General features: G+C 36.4%; 1 protein-coding gene across 1 annotated transcript in view; it reads right to left on the bottom strand.

Moving 5' to 3' along the window:
- Positions 1-4,104: 4,104 nt before the first annotated feature.
- The window catches only part of TRPA1 (transient receptor potential cation channel subfamily A member 1), a 34,895-nt gene continuing 20,390 nt past the window's right edge, over positions 4,105-18,609 (bottom strand). Inside the window, exons 18-27 of the mRNA XM_025173643.2 lie at positions 18,256-18,326; positions 17,809-17,950; positions 15,993-16,082; positions 15,365-15,534; positions 14,250-14,379; positions 12,931-13,113; positions 11,161-11,229; positions 8,140-8,250; positions 7,470-7,567; positions 4,105-4,294 (exon numbers count right to left, since the gene is read on the bottom strand). Coding sequence (XP_025029411.1) covers positions 4,105-4,294; positions 7,470-7,567; positions 8,140-8,250; positions 11,161-11,229; positions 12,931-13,113; positions 14,250-14,379; positions 15,365-15,534; positions 15,993-16,082; positions 17,809-17,950; positions 18,256-18,326 — 1,254 coding nt within the window. The remainder of the gene's footprint in view (positions 4,295-7,469; positions 7,568-8,139; positions 8,251-11,160; positions 11,230-12,930; positions 13,114-14,249; positions 14,380-15,364; positions 15,535-15,992; positions 16,083-17,808; positions 17,951-18,255; positions 18,327-18,609) is intronic.

The following is an 18,609-nucleotide window of genomic DNA, read 5'->3' as shown; positions in this document are numbered from 1 at the left end:
CCACATATTCTCCAGGATGAACTATCCCTATCCTAGTCTTAAACATCCCTAAAACTTTGCTTTAGAATATATGCTGTAGAACTGAAGACGATCAACTGTTTCTTCTACCAAATAAATTCTGTGTTGGCCAGCTAAATGTTTCATAAGAAATACTAGCACTCACCGCCATCTAGTGTTATGATAGACTACCCACACTGCCAATATTCATTTGCTATAAAGCCATAACCCCAAAAAGATAGATAGATAGATAGATAGATAGATAGATAGATAGATAGATAGATAGATAGATAGATAGATAGATAGATAGGTAGGTAGATAGATAGATAGATAGATAGATAGATAGATAGATAGATAGATAGATAGATAGATAGATAGATAGATAGATAGATAGATAGATAGATAGATGCTGACATAAATCACTTAAAAGCAATTGACATTGCTAAAATGGATTAATGGGCTAAAAGAGAAAAAAGGGAAATATTTCCATCTCCACAAAATAATTTCATCAAAGATGATAGGTCTGTGGTTATGTGGTATATTCTATATCTACATGTGATGGTTTTCTGTTAAACCCTAGAAGTTCTTCTCTATGCAGTGCAATAACACTGAAAATAATGGCATACACATCACAAAGAGCATCCATTTCTTTGTGTCAGCCTGCATACAAACCTGATAAGATCAACCTGCACATTATAGAAGTCCTGCAAGTTTTGGTCCCAGTACATTTGGACAGCCCCAGGCTGGGGTAGGTAGGTGTGTGTGTGTGTGTGTGTGTGTATAGACAGCCTGCAAACAAAAAACAACCTCTGCAAATAGAACATTCTTTGTAAATGGAAGTGCGACTTTAATGATGGAAGTGTCAGGAGTTATGGGTTATGTAGTTGTAACTAGTAACCAAGTAGTGTACCTCTTCTCTGAGTGTTTTTGGCTAGAGACTTTATGTTTGTAGATAAGTCTTGGATGCTGAATTTATGAGAAGACGTGTTTTTTCCTATATTTTGTATACAACTTGTATTTTATGAAGTTTTGCATTTTTATCAATAAACAACCAGATAGTATATATTTTCTGGCTGGATTTCTTTGGAGAACGAGATATGGACATTGCAGTTTGCAAACCTCTCATGCTGTGTGTTTTTTTCCTGGGCAAAGTTTTTCTGGGAGCATTGCTGTACTCTGCACAACAGGAAGCTGGCAATTCTAGAAACTGTAGCGTCAACACATATCGAAGGTGCCAGACAAATGTGGCACATGGAGGAGCATCAGGCAGGTTCCAAATCAGAAAGGAGACTAGCATTCTTCCTTGTGTACTAAGCCCCGCACAAGCAGAAGGAACGGGCATGTTCAAATGAGTAAATCCTCTGTGAATTCCTAAAGTGGAATAATAATTTCCTTAGACCTTTAAATAAAGCAGAATTCACTGAGTGGCTAAAATAATGCTATTTAGATTTTAAAAATAACAGTTATTACTAGAAGGAGAAATAAAGAAACACATACAACATGTTACTTATCTTGTTTTAGAAAAAAGGCAAATGCATGGTACAGAAATAAGCAGCTTTATTAGGATTTTTACTGAAACAGGAAGATTATTACAATATCTCCATAGTACTTCATAGCTACACAAACTGTAATATTATTTTATCCATTGAACAATATATATTTCATCAACAAAGCCAGCCTTCTGTTAAAACTAAAAGAAGTACTGATTAGAACTTCTTCAATACAATACTTTAATATTTTAATATTTTATTACTAGATAACTTTGCTCATCATATATTTAGACTGCACACATCTCAGTAACTCCACTGAACTTTATGGGGCTTACTTCTGAGTAGACATGTAGATATTTGTCATTTTAATTAATATATGACACTGTTTGTAATTTGTTTAGTTTATTTCTACGTTTCTATAAGGCATAATGCACATACAACCTGATAAAGAGACCCAAATCTTTCTATATCATTTTTCAATTAATTACCATTATGATATGAAATGGTATGAAAGCAATGATTTTGAGTGCAAAGCATTTTAAAGAGGTGCTTTTTAAAGTGCACTGGCATGAGCAAAGCACTCTCCCTCGAAGTAGTAAAATAGGCACATCCTTTGGAAGAGATGAACCAACAGAAGAGAACATATATAGCTCAGGGTTGAACTGTGAAGTCCTTGGTGTTTTCTGAGTTTGGTTGTTAGCTTGCTGATGTTTCATTACCCAGCTTGGTAACACGGGTAATGAAACATCGGCAAGCAAGCAACCAAGCTCAGAGAACACCAAGGACTCCACAAGAGTTGAACCATGATGCAAGGTTAACACTTCCACTGCACAGTTACAGGAAGTTCTCGATAACACAAGAGGGACTGAAAAATTTGTCATTAGGCGGTGCTGTCATTAACTGGGGCATCACATTACTGTACACAATTTTATGCTTTTTGCAGTGGTCATTAAGCAAAACACCAAGGTCGTTAAGTGAATCACATGCTTGTTAAGCAGCTCATGCGGTCGTTAAGTGAATATGTGGTGCCCCATTGATTTTGCTTGTTGGAAGCTGGCTGGGAGGGTTGCAAAAGTTGATCACGTGACCCCAGGACGTGATAATACATGCCAATTGCCAAGCACCCAAATTTTGATCACATGACAGCAGGGACACATCGACCATCATATAAGGGCTGGTCATAAGTCACTTTTTCAGCACCATTCTAACTTCGAATGGTTGTTAAATGAATGGTCATAAGTCAAGGACTACCTGTAATGCTTCTTCTTGGATCATCAGCAAAGCACAGCAGCTGTACAGACGGCTAGGAAAAGCAACTGCATAAGCTTTCCAAAGGACACAGCTGCTTTAATGCTACAAGGAGGGGTCTTTCTCTCACACCAACATTCTTTGTGAATCACTTCTTTCAAATGTTTTGCACAGCCCTATGGAATTATTTTTTTTTAAACAGACTAGAGGTATTGCGAGAGCTAAGTCTGGTGTAGTGGTTAAAGCATCAGTCTAGAAATCAGGAAACCATGAGTTCTAGTCCCCCCTTAGGTACAAAGCCAACTGGGTGACCTTGGGCCAGTCATTCTCTCCCAGCCCTAGGAAGGAGGCAATGGCAAATCACTTCCGAATCTTGCCAAGGAAACTACATGGACTAGTCCAGGCAGTTGCCAGGGGTCAACAATGACTCAAAGGCACCAAAAAAAAAAAACAACCCCCCCCCCAACCTGACACTTTCTAGATGTGTTCCAATGTGACTCCAATTCCCAGAGGTAGTTCTACCACCTTTGGAGAATATTGGTGGAGAAAGTTGATACAAGAAGGAGGAATCTTGGAGAACATTAGAAATGACAAAGCAATTGCTCAATCTGAAGCACAGAAATATTTGTTAAACATCTGCCAAAAATGACTATTTAATTAGCAAATTCATATATTCTCCCCTCACACTATTATTTAGTACAATGTGCACAGATGTCAGTCATCAATGTTTCTTATTACTGTACTTTCAGGCAAACCTGTGTAATGTAAATGAGATTGTACTGACTGAACACTCTGAGAAGCCAACTCTCATTAATCTCTTCAACATTCTAAACAGATAAATTTGGCTTAGTTTTACCTGAATTCATCAGCAAAACTGCTGTCTTAATTATGCCATGTGTTAATATTTAAGAAGCTAAGTTATTGTATTTTATATATTCTCTTACTGGAAACATTTTAATATATTATATTAACTAAATTAACATTATACCCATGCAGCTGGAAAAAAGCCTCTAAATACAGAACATAGAAATCTGTGGTAGTCATGCTGAATTAAGGTTTTGGTTCAGCCAGGCATGGCTAGCCTGCACTGGCTAACCAGCCACTATTGCAACATGACAGTGCGCAACCATCTCTAGGGGGCTAAGAGGAAGGGAATATCCAGCATTATATAGCCCAGTACTTGCTTATTAGCCAGCATGACTGGAATAGAAAGGACTTGCTAATCAATCCGCAAACCATATTGGCATATTACTGTCCCACAGTGGTAATTTCTGCCCCAACTTAAAGTGCCACAGTGTTGATTTCTGTTTTCTGTTAGGAAGCTATTTTATCAAAAATATGAGGATAGTTGTAACCAAACTGAATTTCATTAGGATTTCTCTGTTTTGAGCACTGTATCCCATTTATTGTTTATACGTTCCAACCGCTCTTTCCTAAATTCTTGCTGAAATGTGTCAGCTGTGTCTTCATCCTCTACCTCAGATATTATTTCCATCCTTCGTGTAAGCAGTTTAAGGAGATCGTGCTGTTTTTCCATCAGAGCTGCAATGTCCTTAATCCTGAAAACCAAAAAATACATTTGTTATAGAACAAGTTATGTGAGTTATACAAGCTACAGAACCATGGTTGGCAACCAATGTCCCAGAGCTGCATGCGCAGCCTTATGTCTTGTTTACACCCCTTGAATCCCATTAAATTTTGTTTGCTTTTATTTAAATTTAAATTTAGAATATCTTTAATTTCTTGTCTTGACCCTACTGAAATATCACTCAGAAAACCTAAAACAAGCTGCACATTCTTGCTGTAAAACTATTCACAGTGTTAAATATGAAATATTATCAAAATATTTCATTTGTCTCTCCCAAAGATAAAGGTACTTAGAGCATCCTTAAATTATTTTAACAATAAAATTCCTTTTCCAGATCATTTTACTTTTGATTTTAAAAGGTCTACACCAATTCACAGTAACAGAAGAAAAAAATATGTACATAAATTGTTTTAAAAGTGCTTGTTTTGAAACAAGCTTTTGTAATTCATGGGTTATGATCATTTTAGTTTTACAGCATGGTTTATTGCCCTGGAGAACATAGCATCATCTTTACTATATCCCCTTCTTCATGTTTTGTAATATCTTAAGTGATGCAGTTCCGTGTTCTTCAACCAATCCAGACTGACCATAGTGGAGAACAACTGATCAGCTCTATTTTTCTAGGGCCCTGTAATGAAATTGGTATTTACTAAAAATTGAGCCTACACATGCTATGGGGAGTAATAGTATTTTCCTTACATTAGGTCAGGGGTCCTCAAACTTTTTAAACAGGGGGCCAGTTCACAGTCCCTCAGAATGTTGGGGGGCCGGACTATTTATTTATTTATTTGTTCATTTATCTATTTATTATTAAGCTTGTGTGCTGCCTATCTCCCCCAACGGGTGACTCTGGGCGGCTCACAATAATAGTTTGAAAAAAATATGAATGAATTCTTATGTACACTGCACATATTTTATTTGTAGTACAAAAAAAAAACCAGGAAAAAAACAATACAATAATTAAAATAAAGAACAATTTTAATCAACATAAACCCCACCCTGCATTGGTGGTCAGTGTCAGTAAATGTTATCCTCTCCCCATCCCATCCCCCCTGCCCCCTGCCCCCCGCATTATTGGTCAGTGCCAGTGGCCATTCTCCTACTTGAGGGGAAACCACACAGCCCAAATGAAGAAAGTAATAGGGCGCCCTGGACCCCACCGATCACCCTGCACAGGGGATCCCTCCCGCGGAGTATGAGGAAGTATGAGTTGAAGTGCCCCTGTGGTTGTAAGTGTGGACGGGGTGCCAAGTGCCCGAATTTTGATCATGTGACTGCAGGGGTGCTGCAACAGCTGTAACTTTGGGGACTGACACTACTAAATGAATGGTTGTTAAGTGATGACTCCGATAATGAAGCTCAAGCTCAGATATTTTGGTCACCTAATGCGAAGAGAGATCTCTTTGGAGAAGACCCTGATGCTGGGAAAGATTGAAGGCAAAAGGAGAAGAGGACGGCAGAGCATGAGATGGTTAGATAGCATCACTGAAGCAATGAGCATGAAACTGAGCAAACTCAGGGAGGCAGTGAAGGACAGGAAGGCCTGGCGCAATATGGTTCATGGGGTCACGAAGAGTCAGACACGACTTAACGACTAAACAACAACAACCTGTACAAAGAATTTGAGATGATGGAAGTCAATTTTCCCAAAGTCACAGGCAAAAATTATCAGGAAAAAAAGGACACAAAGATGTTTAGAAGAGCTTCTCTGGAATGAAGCAACTTTCCTGTTCCCTGTTGTGCTTTTACACTCTGTGAAAAATTATTTCCAGGTCTAATTAATTTAATAAATGACTAACAATCAATTGACCACTCTCTCCATAAGGCTATCAGACCTGATCTGCAAAAATCCATTAGCTGTCAGCAAAGAGATACAGGAAACACTAAGTTTGCTTCTTATTCTGGATTTCTGCAGACTAGTACTAATCAATCAGCCAGTAAAATGGATGATGGAATAGCTTCATTCCCATGTTCCCTTCCACCATAAGTACCCCGAGACTTGATGAGTAATGGAAAGACATCATTTCTTTGGCTACTTGTTCCCATACTGTTCTGCCTGCTCTACCTTGAGCCCTCCCATTAGTTTGAGGATGCCTTCCCCAAAATCAGGACTGTCCCTGTAAAACTGGAATTTAATCTTGGAAATAAGTTTCAGGCACTGATAGTGCCTTCTGTTGACTAAAACCTAGTCATGGCAGCAGGTTATTGGAAACATTTTAATGCCATTCCCAGTGAAATCCATTGAGTGGGTAAAACAAGAAGGAACATAAAATGCAAACGTGAAGCACCATGAGAACGGGGCTCCTGCCGTTCTCCAAATAGGGCGCCTGTACTCATGAGAGCTGGGGAAGAACAGATGGTTTCCGAGGGATTGCAAGAATGGGGTGGGCAATTGGGAGAAAGAATGACACAAGCAGCTTGGAGAACGACACACCAATCACCCTGCACGGAGGATCCCTCCCGTGGAGTCCGAGGAGAGGAGAGCCGCCAGATGACCCGGTATACCTGGAATGTTGAAGAGTCCGGCTCTGCGATCTCCCTTCTTGTGCCTCGCCTGCAGCTCCCGATACAGCCCCGACACTTCCGCTTCTGAGAGACAGCAGCGGCGGCCATCAGGTGGGCGGGCTGGATAAATGACCCTTGCGGGCCATATCCAGCCCGCGGACCGTAGTTTGAAAACTCCTGCATTAGGTCAAGCTCTTTTTTGTTTCAATTCAGATTTGAATCCGTGCTTATTCAGCAGTCGGTTTGTCACTTGTTCATTGCCTCCTCAATAAAGGAATAACTCAGGCCCTTCATTATCTGGTCTCTCAGTTGGAATATTATTTTGAAAAATGTGAAGATTAAGAAATTCTGTATGCTCTAAGATTGACTTGACTCTGGTTAGAAACATAGCCTGAGATGCATGTCAGAAACTTTCACTACCTCCAGCATTCTCAGAAATATACTCTGAAAATTATTGAAAGATGGTTCAGTAAATGCCTGCTTCTGCCTACAGTAAAAATAAGGTCCACAATCTGCGCACTGTAGTTTAATAATACTCTTGAAAGTAAAATACTGTCTTTAGCCTGCAAAATCATAATTCTGCCACTAACAGAAACTTTGTTACTGAACATTTCCTCTGCACAGAAATAACAAACAAATACCTGTACTTCTGTTTCAATACTTCTAGTTCTAATGTTGTATCAGCACTCTGTGTATCAGCTGCTATACTATCCCATCCAAAGCAATAGTGGAATACACTCTGTTGAAAAAAAAAATTAAAGTAGGAATTAGTAGAAATGGCAAGAATTCCTTTAACAAACTTAAGATTTTATTCCACGGAAATCAAAACTTGTTTGTAAGGTATCTCAATATTCTAGCTTTATTCCAAAGCCAGTTAGGAGTCTGGTATGTCCCCAGTTATATAATCAATACCGCAGTGAAGTTCATTGTTCTCCAGTTCTCCTGGTGAACTTCAGACTTCACTCCTTTTGGCTTAGCTATTGGTCAGAACTTTCTCCTCCTTAGTTGTTCTGATGCTCTGGTAGAAGACTAAAGAAATGTAACGAGCAAAGGAAAGATACCTCCATCCTTCCTCTTTGCACTCACTGCCAAAGCAACAATAAGAAACAATAGTAAGGGGATTATGAGAGGTCATTTTTTCTTTGGTTTAGGTTTTAATGACAGTGCAGCTCTTTTCAACCATTACAAAATTGAAAACATGAAGAAGAATTGCATTAGTTCGGCCCGCTCTATTCTTTCTTTTCCTCCTGTTTTTGGGGGTGGGAGGGTGGATAGAAATCATAAAGCCCAGTCATTCTTTTTTTAGCTTACCATAAAGCCACAATATCTAGGTCTATTAGGATATAGAATGATGGATTCTTGATCAACTCTACTGAGAAACCAATATGGCAGTTTTTTCTCCAGGTTTGTGTGAAGATTAACCTAAGAGAAATGAATACATCTTTAACAAACTTGCAAGCAGAATAAAACAAAAGAATTGTGCTATCAGAACTGGGCTGTCCATTCACTCCCTAGATTAATTATGCATGCAATATAGAAAAATAGTTATAACTATAAGCTTAGGTAATGTTGATAATTTTTGGACAGAAAGTAAGTTAAGGTTTTCCATCTCCCCTCCCAACAGGTGAGTAGGAACTAAAAATTACTAAACTAAAACTAAAAAAACAAACAAAAATGATCTTTGGTCAGGTCATTTCTCATAACAGCATTTAACAATACCGTATGGCTTAAGGATAATGTTTCATAAAGGATAAAGCTTCATAATAATTAAAAATGCTGTCAAAATTTCCAGTCCTTGGAAATGCATATTTAATTTATATTTGGATTGTTAGAGCATGTAAGTAAAAGGCACATATCTCTAGGCTGGTGGGATGTCAACAAAAGCTTGTTGGATGGCAGCATAGTTTTTAGATTGCATAGAATAGCATGAGTGTGCTTATGGAAAAATTGGGCTTCAATTGTGCTTGTGGCATCCTGGCCAAAATATACTCAAAGTGACTGGTTTGGTCCTTATCATTAGCTGGGATTATTGCATGTGGCACAGGTACAACTAAGGTAAGTGTCTTACTAAAAATGCTTTATATGAAAACCTCGTTGACCAAAGCCAAGAGGAGTGGTGGATGTCACTGTCTGTGGAATATCCATGGGCTAATCTGGCAACAACCCCAGCATATAGGATTGTGAATTGGAATGTAAGAGAAGCAAAAAGAGCATGAATAGAGCTGTTGAAATTATTTGGAAAGAAACTGAAGTGAGGGAATACTGGAAAATGTGTTTAGAGATAACAGTGATATGTTAAAGACTGAAATGAATCTGAAATGTATTATGTCATAGATTGGAACAAATTGCTAGAAAATGAAGTTATAAATGTTCTGAGATCATTGAAAAACTGCAAAGCTGCAGGTGTAGATAGGATTTCTGCAGAAGTACTGAAATATGTGTGTGGTTTCTTATGGAATGGTTGTATGACTGGCTTAATCTGTGTGCAAATTGGAGCAATACTATTATTGTTTCCCTAAACAATATAGCAAGAATGTACACAAAAGTTTAGGATTAGTTATGCCTTGGAAGGTGTTAGGAAGAATTCTGGTGAAAGGATATGGACAAAACTTGGGAAATACAGTGTGGCTTTAAACTGGGCAGGGCATCTGTAGACCATATCTGTACTCTCTCTTTTTTTTTTTTAGATATTTTTATCCCAACTTATTTTTATAAATAACTCAAGGTGGCAAACATACCTAATACTCCTTCCTCCTTCTATTTTCCCCACAATAGTAACCCTATGAGGTGAGTTGGGCTGAGAGAGAGTGACTGGCCCAAAGTCACCCAGCTGGCTTTCATGCCTAAGGCAGGCCTAGAACTCCAGACTCCTGGTTTCTAGCCTGGTACCTTAACCACTAGACAAAACCACCTCTCAGTTTACCAAGTCATTGAGAAATATATAAATGTGAGAAACTTTATTGTATATTTGTTGATTTAGAGAAAATGTATAATAAAACGAATAGGCTACAATTTAGGATTTTACCACAAATAGGCAAGTTGATGATTGCTCAATGAGATAGGAGTATGTGATGGAAATAAAGTATGTGTGAGAGTAAATTGAGAGCTTAATGAATGGTTCAACACTGAACAGGAAACAAATAAAGGATGTGTGATATCTCTTATTTGTTTAATGTACTTATGACAGAAGTAGAAGGAATGCTTGTGGTGATATTAGAGACACGTTGGTCAGGGATGTGAATGCATGCCAACTATGCCATGTTGGCATAGAACTTAAATAATTTGCAGTAAATATTAGGTAGACTGAAAAAAACAGGAGTATAGATATGAAAAAGTATGAGTAAAATACCAAGTTAATTGTGTTTGATAGGGAAAATGGAATAAGAAATTGCAAGATATAGCTAACTGGTGAGAAACTAAAGCAAACAGACAAATTCATGTAACTTGGCAGAATGTTTACTAAAAGTGAAAGTGGATGAAGAAATTTTAAGATGGGCAAATGCTGGCAGAAAATTAGTAGTTGTATGTGGTCTGTTGCAAGTAATGAGTTTGTCAAAGGAAGTGGAACTGCATATATGAGCATGTTTTTGTCACTTTGTTATATGGAAGTGTGAGTTGGATTTGTCAGGGGAAATATAAAAGCTGAATTTAGTGGGAGTGGGATTCTTCAGAAGGGTATGTGGTAAAACAAGAAAAAAGAATCAAGAATATACTCTTGCTAAATAAACTCTTGCTAAATGAATGTAGATTGAATGCAAATATGAGTGACCAGTAAGAAAGAAGTACATTGAGATAGTCTTGTGATGTATAAAGTTCAGACTGCAAAACAAATATATGAAGGAAAAGTAAATGGGTTGAGAGGAAGGCAAAGACCAAATGAGGGGATGGAGTTGATGAGATCCTCAGAAACAGAAATGATGAGCATTTTAAACAACAAGAGGCAATGTCTGAAGCAGTGTATGGACATGATCAGAGTAAAGATGGTTTTCAAGAATAAAAAAGTAGAGAAGCACTGTTGCACTTCTTATTTTCTTACCTTACACCTTTAATTTCTTTGAAACACTATTTTTTATGCCACATCTATGCTTTGGATAATATTGCTTACTGATAAAGGGCAGTGTGATGGGTATATGTACATATTATGATATCCATTCTTGGATTTTAATGCATTAAAGGTCCCTTATTTTCCTCATAGGTTTCTAAGTTTCTAGAGTGTCAGAAAAATAATTCAGGCAATTTCCCAATATTTTTTTAATTTACTTCCCAGCAGTGAAGAGGGAATATTAATTCCTATATATAATGAATAGCAAATCAATTATGCATATCACAAACCTGCATTGCTATTCTTTTCATTGCAGCAAATTTTTGCACCTGTGCAATGTCACCAACAGCCAAACCAATCTACAACATAGAAATCAGAATCAGCAAGGGTTTTTTATGGTTTCCAAACGTTTCAATCCTGTTTTCTTAAATAGTAGTTTTACTGAAATTAAAACTAAAAAGTCCTACCATCATAACAGGAATCTAACATATATTCCAATAAATCAAAATATTTGTTTGCATACAAATCCAGTAAACAAATCCATACAAATCCATCAAACAATACCCTAATCAAGGAACTACCAGAGGAAAAAATAAAATAAGACAAAACAAAACCCCCACCCCCCCCACACAGGCAGGGCAAGCCACTGTATATAAACAGAGAGCAAACCCCACTCCTCTCTAGCACTGAAGATGTTACCTAGCCAGGTAACGAAACGTTTGCAAGAAAACAACCAAGCTCAGAGAACCCCAAGGACTCCACAGTTCAACCCTGAACTACACATATTTGCTTCTATTGATACAAATCCAGGCAGATGTCATCCTAAAAAAACAAGGATGGCATCTAATAGACTAGTGCATAAAATGTTTTATAGCAGTAATTCAAGCATAATTAAAGTAATGAATGCCTTCATATCCGAAAAGGTAATCAAAAACAATCAGAAGTACCAAGAGAACATAACCAAGGTAATAGATGCCCACCTCTAGGAATAAAAGAGGTGCAGTTTTAGACACTCTGACTTGATTTTTCTCTTTCTAACCTCAAACCTCAGCAGCAGTCAGAAACGGACCTCACGGTGATCATCTGAGCTGATAGTCCAGGAAGAATAAGGTGAGCCTTGGATGCCTTCATCTGTGGCCACTGAAGGATTTTAACCTGCCCAGCCACCCTTCCCGCTCCAACACACTGAATTAAACTAATTTGGAATAAAATGCAAATAGCTGTCAATTCCAATTAGCAGCCTAGATGCAGCATTTTGAATCGCCCAGAGTCTCCCTTGTAGTTTTCAAAGACAGTCCCAAAATACAACATGCTACAGTAATCTTATATGGAAACTATTACAAAGCAGCTTTTTCTGCTGCCTCTGTGTTGAGCTTGCAAGAGATGATGGGAGTCATAGTTCAGGTATTTTAGGAAGGACAATCAACATTCTCATAGTAGCCCTTGAGCCATCTCTGGATTGCAGTCTTGTGCAGTTTTGATGTAATGTTTGCAGTGACTATAAGCATCATAAATAATACATGAAAGGAACTACAGGTACAGTTGTGTGATTTGCCTGCAGAAATTCCTATGTACGATCTCTTAAAAATCCCTTTAATTAATCCCTTAAGAAATGCAGGTAGCAGCTGATGTTTGTTAGTCAGAATAGATTGCAGCAGGCTAAATGAAAATATATAGCTGGAATAAGGATTCTTCCTATATTAGGGTAAATACAAGACCTTGGGAGGTCTGTCCTCACCAAGCCAAAAAGCAAAAGTTGCCGATGCCTGTTATTTACTCCTAATAAATTATGACAACTGCTCCATCTATATCTCTAGTAATATTTTTTTTTCCTTAGCTAAAGTAAAGTAAAGTAAAGTAAAGTAAAGTAAAGTAAAGTAAAGTAAAGTAAAGTAAAGTAAAGTAAAGTAAAGTAAAGTAAAGTAAAGTAAAGTAAAGTAAAGTACAATCAAATCAAATCAAATCAAATCAAATCAAATCAAATCAAATCAAATCAAATCAAATCATGCAAGTTCCAAGCTATGCTATCAGCCTCTGTACTTAATATATTTAATTCTTACCAGCAAGTTCATAAGAAGAATCGGGATAAGCAGAGAAAAGATAATGAGAAGTATAAAACTCAGGAATGGAAAAGGCAGCTTATGAGTGAACATTGGTTCAAGGAAAGCATCACGATAGTTGACATCTCCTAGCATCATGGAAAATGTTTGCATTACTGAAAGATACGGAGTGCCATATGTTTGCTAAAAAGAAAAAGAGAAATTTATAAATTATAGTCTTCTGTTCTCAGACCAACACAGAGTTCCCTTGTTTTCCATATATGTTCTGTTATCTCAAATGTTACTATTCCTGTTCTTTTTAAATATAACTTTGATTTTCTAGTTAACACACCTTACAGATATTTCCACAGATTTTTAAATGCCTTAAGGGCATGGGGGATATATTAAGCAATCCAAAGAAGATTCATGGATGCAATTTTTTAATCTGCAAGCATTTGTCACTAGTAGGCAACAAGTATATTTGGATTTTGAAACAGTAGGTACATTTGGATTTTGCAGAGTTTGGGCACCCTGAAAAATAGTCATTTAACCTCTCCCTTCTCTCGCTCAGGTTATCTATGCCTTTTGAGGGAGCTCACTTCCAACAAAACAATAAGCTGTAGCCACTTACCACGTAAATTTCTAATAATGGTTATTTGGTGCCCAGAAACACCAAATTTATTAAGAAAATAAATGTGATACCACAGAGTGATTATGCGTTGCCGATTAATTTCAATTAAAAGAGTTTTTAAAATCAGGTGATAGTTACCAAAGTCTTCAGGCATTAAAGTAATAAAAACACCTTCATGAAGCTCATGAAACAGTACTATCATACTCGCTTAAGGCTCCTTGAATCATTGTGCTTGTTGACACCCATTTGATAGCACATAATCAGTCAAATCCATACCTTCTCTATCTACCACCTCACATCTTGGTGTATCCACCAAGGCCTACAGAACATCAGCCCCAAGGTGCTGTGTCTTCTTCTGTCACATTTAACTTGGATTAAATAATAACAATCCTATTGAACAACCCGGTTAATTTATCTTCCATCTTTCAAATATATTTATCTCAAGGCAAATCAAACAAAAAAATTGCAAACATGTAGACAATCAGTTTCTATAGCAAATTTACATTTCATCTCCAGTTTTTAAATTAGAACTTCCTCCCATTACTTAAAAAAAAAAAACCTCTTAAATTTACAGTTAATAAATGATTTTAGCCAGCAATCTTAACTTGGGGATTTAAATATAATTAAATATAATCAAAATACCAATATTTTAATTATATTTGTTGTCATAAAATAATTTCATAAAGTTTTTTATGATGACATTCCAAACCTGTGAACCAAGAAGAACATGGAAGCTGAGCCCAAATGCTAACATCAAAAAAAAGAAAACAACAACAATCCGGATCAGAGTCCTCAAAATTTCCCAGAACATCACAACATATATTCCATAATTTTCAAATCTGGGAAGAGAAAACACAAGAGAAAACATGTTATAAAATATATATATATATATACACACATACACACACACACACACACACATATATACATACATACATACACATACACATACACACATATACATACATACATACACATACACACACACACACACACCTTGTACTGTTAATCACATGACACTTTTGAGAAGTCCTCTGCTTATAAAGATAATTGGTATTTTATTTGTCTTTATAATTCCCCATCCAAGAAATGCTTCTAGATAAGATTCTCATTTTAGTAACTCTGCATCTTCATTAAAACTGATTCAGTCTCCACTGCCTTTTGTCCTGTGCTTTTACGGGAATAGTCTTGTCCTATTTATGCATTTCTTATAGGCATTAGGTTGTCATTGTGGGAAAAGATAGCTGGATTATGTTACATCATTGAGGTGAATACTTAGAAGTCTTCCCAGTCTATGTTTGATGGGCTGCATCCAAGAAAATTGGTATCACGGTGAAAAAGCCCTCCTGTCCCACAGGGAATCATTTTAATCCAACCATGAGTCAAAGGGTTGAGGTTAAATTTCTCTTTTTCCATTATATTGGGATAATTCTTCAGAACAATCCCTTAATAAAAATAGCATTTGGAACTGTGGAGGCCATTGCCTAGGAACATCTGGATTGATTCAATAATGACCACAGTTATTTGCTGATTTAAGGATAAATACCACACAATTACAAACCAATCTGGTTTGAATTCAGCAATCTCACTCATCTTTAGTTCTTAGGTTCCATTTTTCAGGATACCATACCAGGCTCATAATGTTCTAGAGCTCTGATGTTTGCATTTTCTTGCAATATAAATTACCATTCTCTAAAAACAAGGCATATTCATTCCTATACTTATAAAATCTATGGATTTAAATCATTCAACCTTATTAAATACTGTGACTTAAAACCTAACATAGCATAATTTACAACTAGGTCCTTGTAAGATCTAGCTTACCTTTGTAAATAGAGCAAGAAGTTTGTCCAAGACAAGAGTATAGCAATTGCACCACACTCCCACTGTAAATGAACTGGTAACTTCACAAATAAAGATGACACAAAAATGATACTTGTAGTATAAATTGTCCAGTCAAGAAGATTAGAGTAATCCAACAAATACCTTAATTTCTAGGATATAAAAAAATTAAATATTAGTAATATTGAAAATGAGGTAAATCAGAGAGCATATGATATTATTTCTAATTAATTAATTCTAATTCTCCAAATTATGGAAAGCCAGTTTGGTGTAGCGGTTAAGGCACCAGGTTAGAAACCAGGAAACCATAAGTTCTAGTCCCACCTTAGGCACAAAAACAGCTGGGTGACCCTGAGCCAGTCATTCTCTCTCAACCCTAGGAAGGAGGCAATGGCAAACCACTTCCAAAAAAAACTCACCAAGAAGACTGCAGGGACTAGACCAGGCAGTTGCCAGGAGTCAAAAACTGACTCGAAGGCACACACACACACACACACACACACACAAATTAGATCATAATGAATAATGATTTTCTTCATAAAGAACATCATTTTATTTTTAACTACAACTTCAAGTAATACGAAATAAAGGCCACAACATGGGCTAATACCTGTTGGAATAGCTGCATTAATTCTTTGCAGATACCAAATAAACTCATGATAAAAACTAAACACATACAAACTTTAATGAAGTTTGAATCCTGAAATGAGAAAAAAAAAACAGGAAATGATATTAATGGATAAATGGAAAACAATTTTTTTTTCATTCCTTCTTTAGTACTGTTATACTGATGGGGAAATTGCCCAATATCTTACATTATTAGCAATTAGGCATCCTATATAAACCTGGAAATTAAATTCCGGTGCCAGGTGGTAGAAGATTGTCCTGCACTATTAATAAATATTGCAGAACTATAGAAATATAGTAGTATGGAAGTATCCTATAGAAAAATAGAAGCAGTTTGACAATGCTCAACATCCTTCAAATTTCTATTCCAAAGCTATTATGCTACAAGCCTGAAACCAAAATTCTCCAGTATCACCCAGTATCCCTAGGAGGAGAGAAGAGAGGATACTAAGGCCAAGGCCCAACTCCAAGTCCAGAGGAAATAAAATGTGACACTATGAGGCATTTCTAACTCCACAGGGATCTAGAGCAAGAATTCTCTCTTATTTTCTTCAGCTCCCTGACTAACTTCCTGAGTTATTATCCAAATGAGTAGGGTTTGTACAGCATGCAAGCCATGGAAGGCAGTAGCCAAGATCTTTAGCATATTGTGCAATTGCAGTGCCAGGTCTTTAACCGACCTTATTATGCATGTTATGTGTACTCAGCTAACTTATGCAGGACAGCAAATATGCTGTAAGGGACATCATAAAATTCTGTATTTACAAATAAAAGACCCCTCAATTCCTGTTACATCTCCCAAAGTGATATCTTTGAGTTGTCCATAATATACAAGTATTATTTCGTTATAAAACTTCTGGGAACAAGTGCAGCAAATGTTGAGCAATGTTGAACAAGCATCCTTTAGTTATCACCTGTTTCCTGACCTTTCCTCTCTTTCCATAAAAACTGTGTTCCCTGAATGTCTGCAAACACTGGAAATATAGCTAGGAACAGAGGTACACAATTTGTGAGCCTAGGCCTGCATGTGACCTACTAAAAGTATGGGACAGTGTAATCTCAAGAGGCACTGCAAACATTGCTGTCAAATTGTCATTTTCAATTAGAGAAGGACAAATCTTAATGGTTAACAACATTAACTCAATCAAATTTAAATTTAAGTACACTTATTTTTGTCTTGATCTGTCCTAATTTCTGTCCTAACCTCATTCACTTTTTTGGAATGTGGCTGTTCAGACTTCACTCAAAGGATAAGTGTGGCAACATATACCTGATTTAGAGTCCAGTCAAGACCAAGTTAGCCTTAGGAAAGTCATACTCAAATATTTCTCCAGAGTTCTAATGGCTTTAGAGGCCTCCATAGATAACTAAGCTGTATACTGTAAGTAAATGGAAATATTGACAGGAAGCAGATACCTCTCTGACCTCTTTCACATGAAAGTGCAATCTGGGTAAACACTATGCTGTATCTATCTGAAAAGAGGGTGTTTCTGTATCAATAAAATCAGTCAATAAATGCATTTTAACATTTCAGTAAACTTGAAATATTGTTTTCCAGTTTTCTTTACTAATACTATATACTATAGTACTATATAGTAGTATAAGAACTTAAGAACTGCTTTTCTAGATCAAATTAAGATCTGTCTTTTCCAGAGTTCTAACAAAGGATGATTCTTGGAAGATCACAAAGAATAAATGAAAGCAAATGCTTTTCATATTTGTTATTTAGTCCCAGGTTCAAGTTCATTGCTTTATTGATAGATTCAACTACAAGACAATGTAATGAATTAAAGTTATACCTTTTTATCAAAAGGTCCATTTTTAAATGTTGTATTGAAAGAAACCTCTGGCTCTATACTGGTGATCAGGAGGGTAAGAGGTATTAAGCCAAGTGAATACACAGCCAGATTCATAAGATGTGCTCGAAAACCATAGGCCATCCTATAAAGTAAAATTGTATGAAGTGTGACTTTCATAATATAAATGATCATATTTTCTACTTCAATGGGAAGAAGTGTAAACAAGGGAGGTTCTGAGAATAAAATCTAAATTGGAACACATTTTTAAAGATCACTTTCTAAGAATCATGATTATGCTTATATTTACTGTATTTGCAATTGCTGTAGTTACTAAAAGTTATTGTAATTTTTATGTGTTCTTTCCATCAACCATAAATCCCAATTTAAGAAATTAAATTTCAATGAACTTGAATTAAAACAAAATTTAAAAGAAAAGTGGATACCTACCATTTCATAAGCAAATATTCTGTACAAACAGGATGACTCAGCAGTTCCATACGATTGTAACGCACCATGGCCTGGGGTAAGGCAGTAAAAAAAAAAAAAAAAAGGCAGATTTGTCACTTTACACATAACATATTGGTTATATTAAACAATATGACTTGGGATTATTATTAATTGTGGAACAGTTTATCATATTCTTAAAATATGTATTATACATTTATTGGCACAAAAATGAAAGCTATTCTTCATCAGCAAATAGTTGTAAGGCTTGCATTCTGCCAGCAGTTAAATGTGATTTTAACAATCCATGTTTATCAAAAGGAACAGCTTGAAAAAATGTAATTACTTAGGGTGGGG

This window comes from Python bivittatus, unplaced genomic scaffold, assembly GCF_059951505.1.
Source record: "Python bivittatus isolate LINGU-HERP-01145 unplaced genomic scaffold, Pbiv_v1 ctg000590_np1212, whole genome shotgun sequence".
Lineage (NCBI taxonomy): Eukaryota > Metazoa > Chordata > Lepidosauria > Squamata > Pythonidae > Python > Python bivittatus.
The sequence above is the reverse complement of the archived record's forward strand: the minus strand, read 5'-3'. Positions and strand labels throughout refer to the sequence as shown.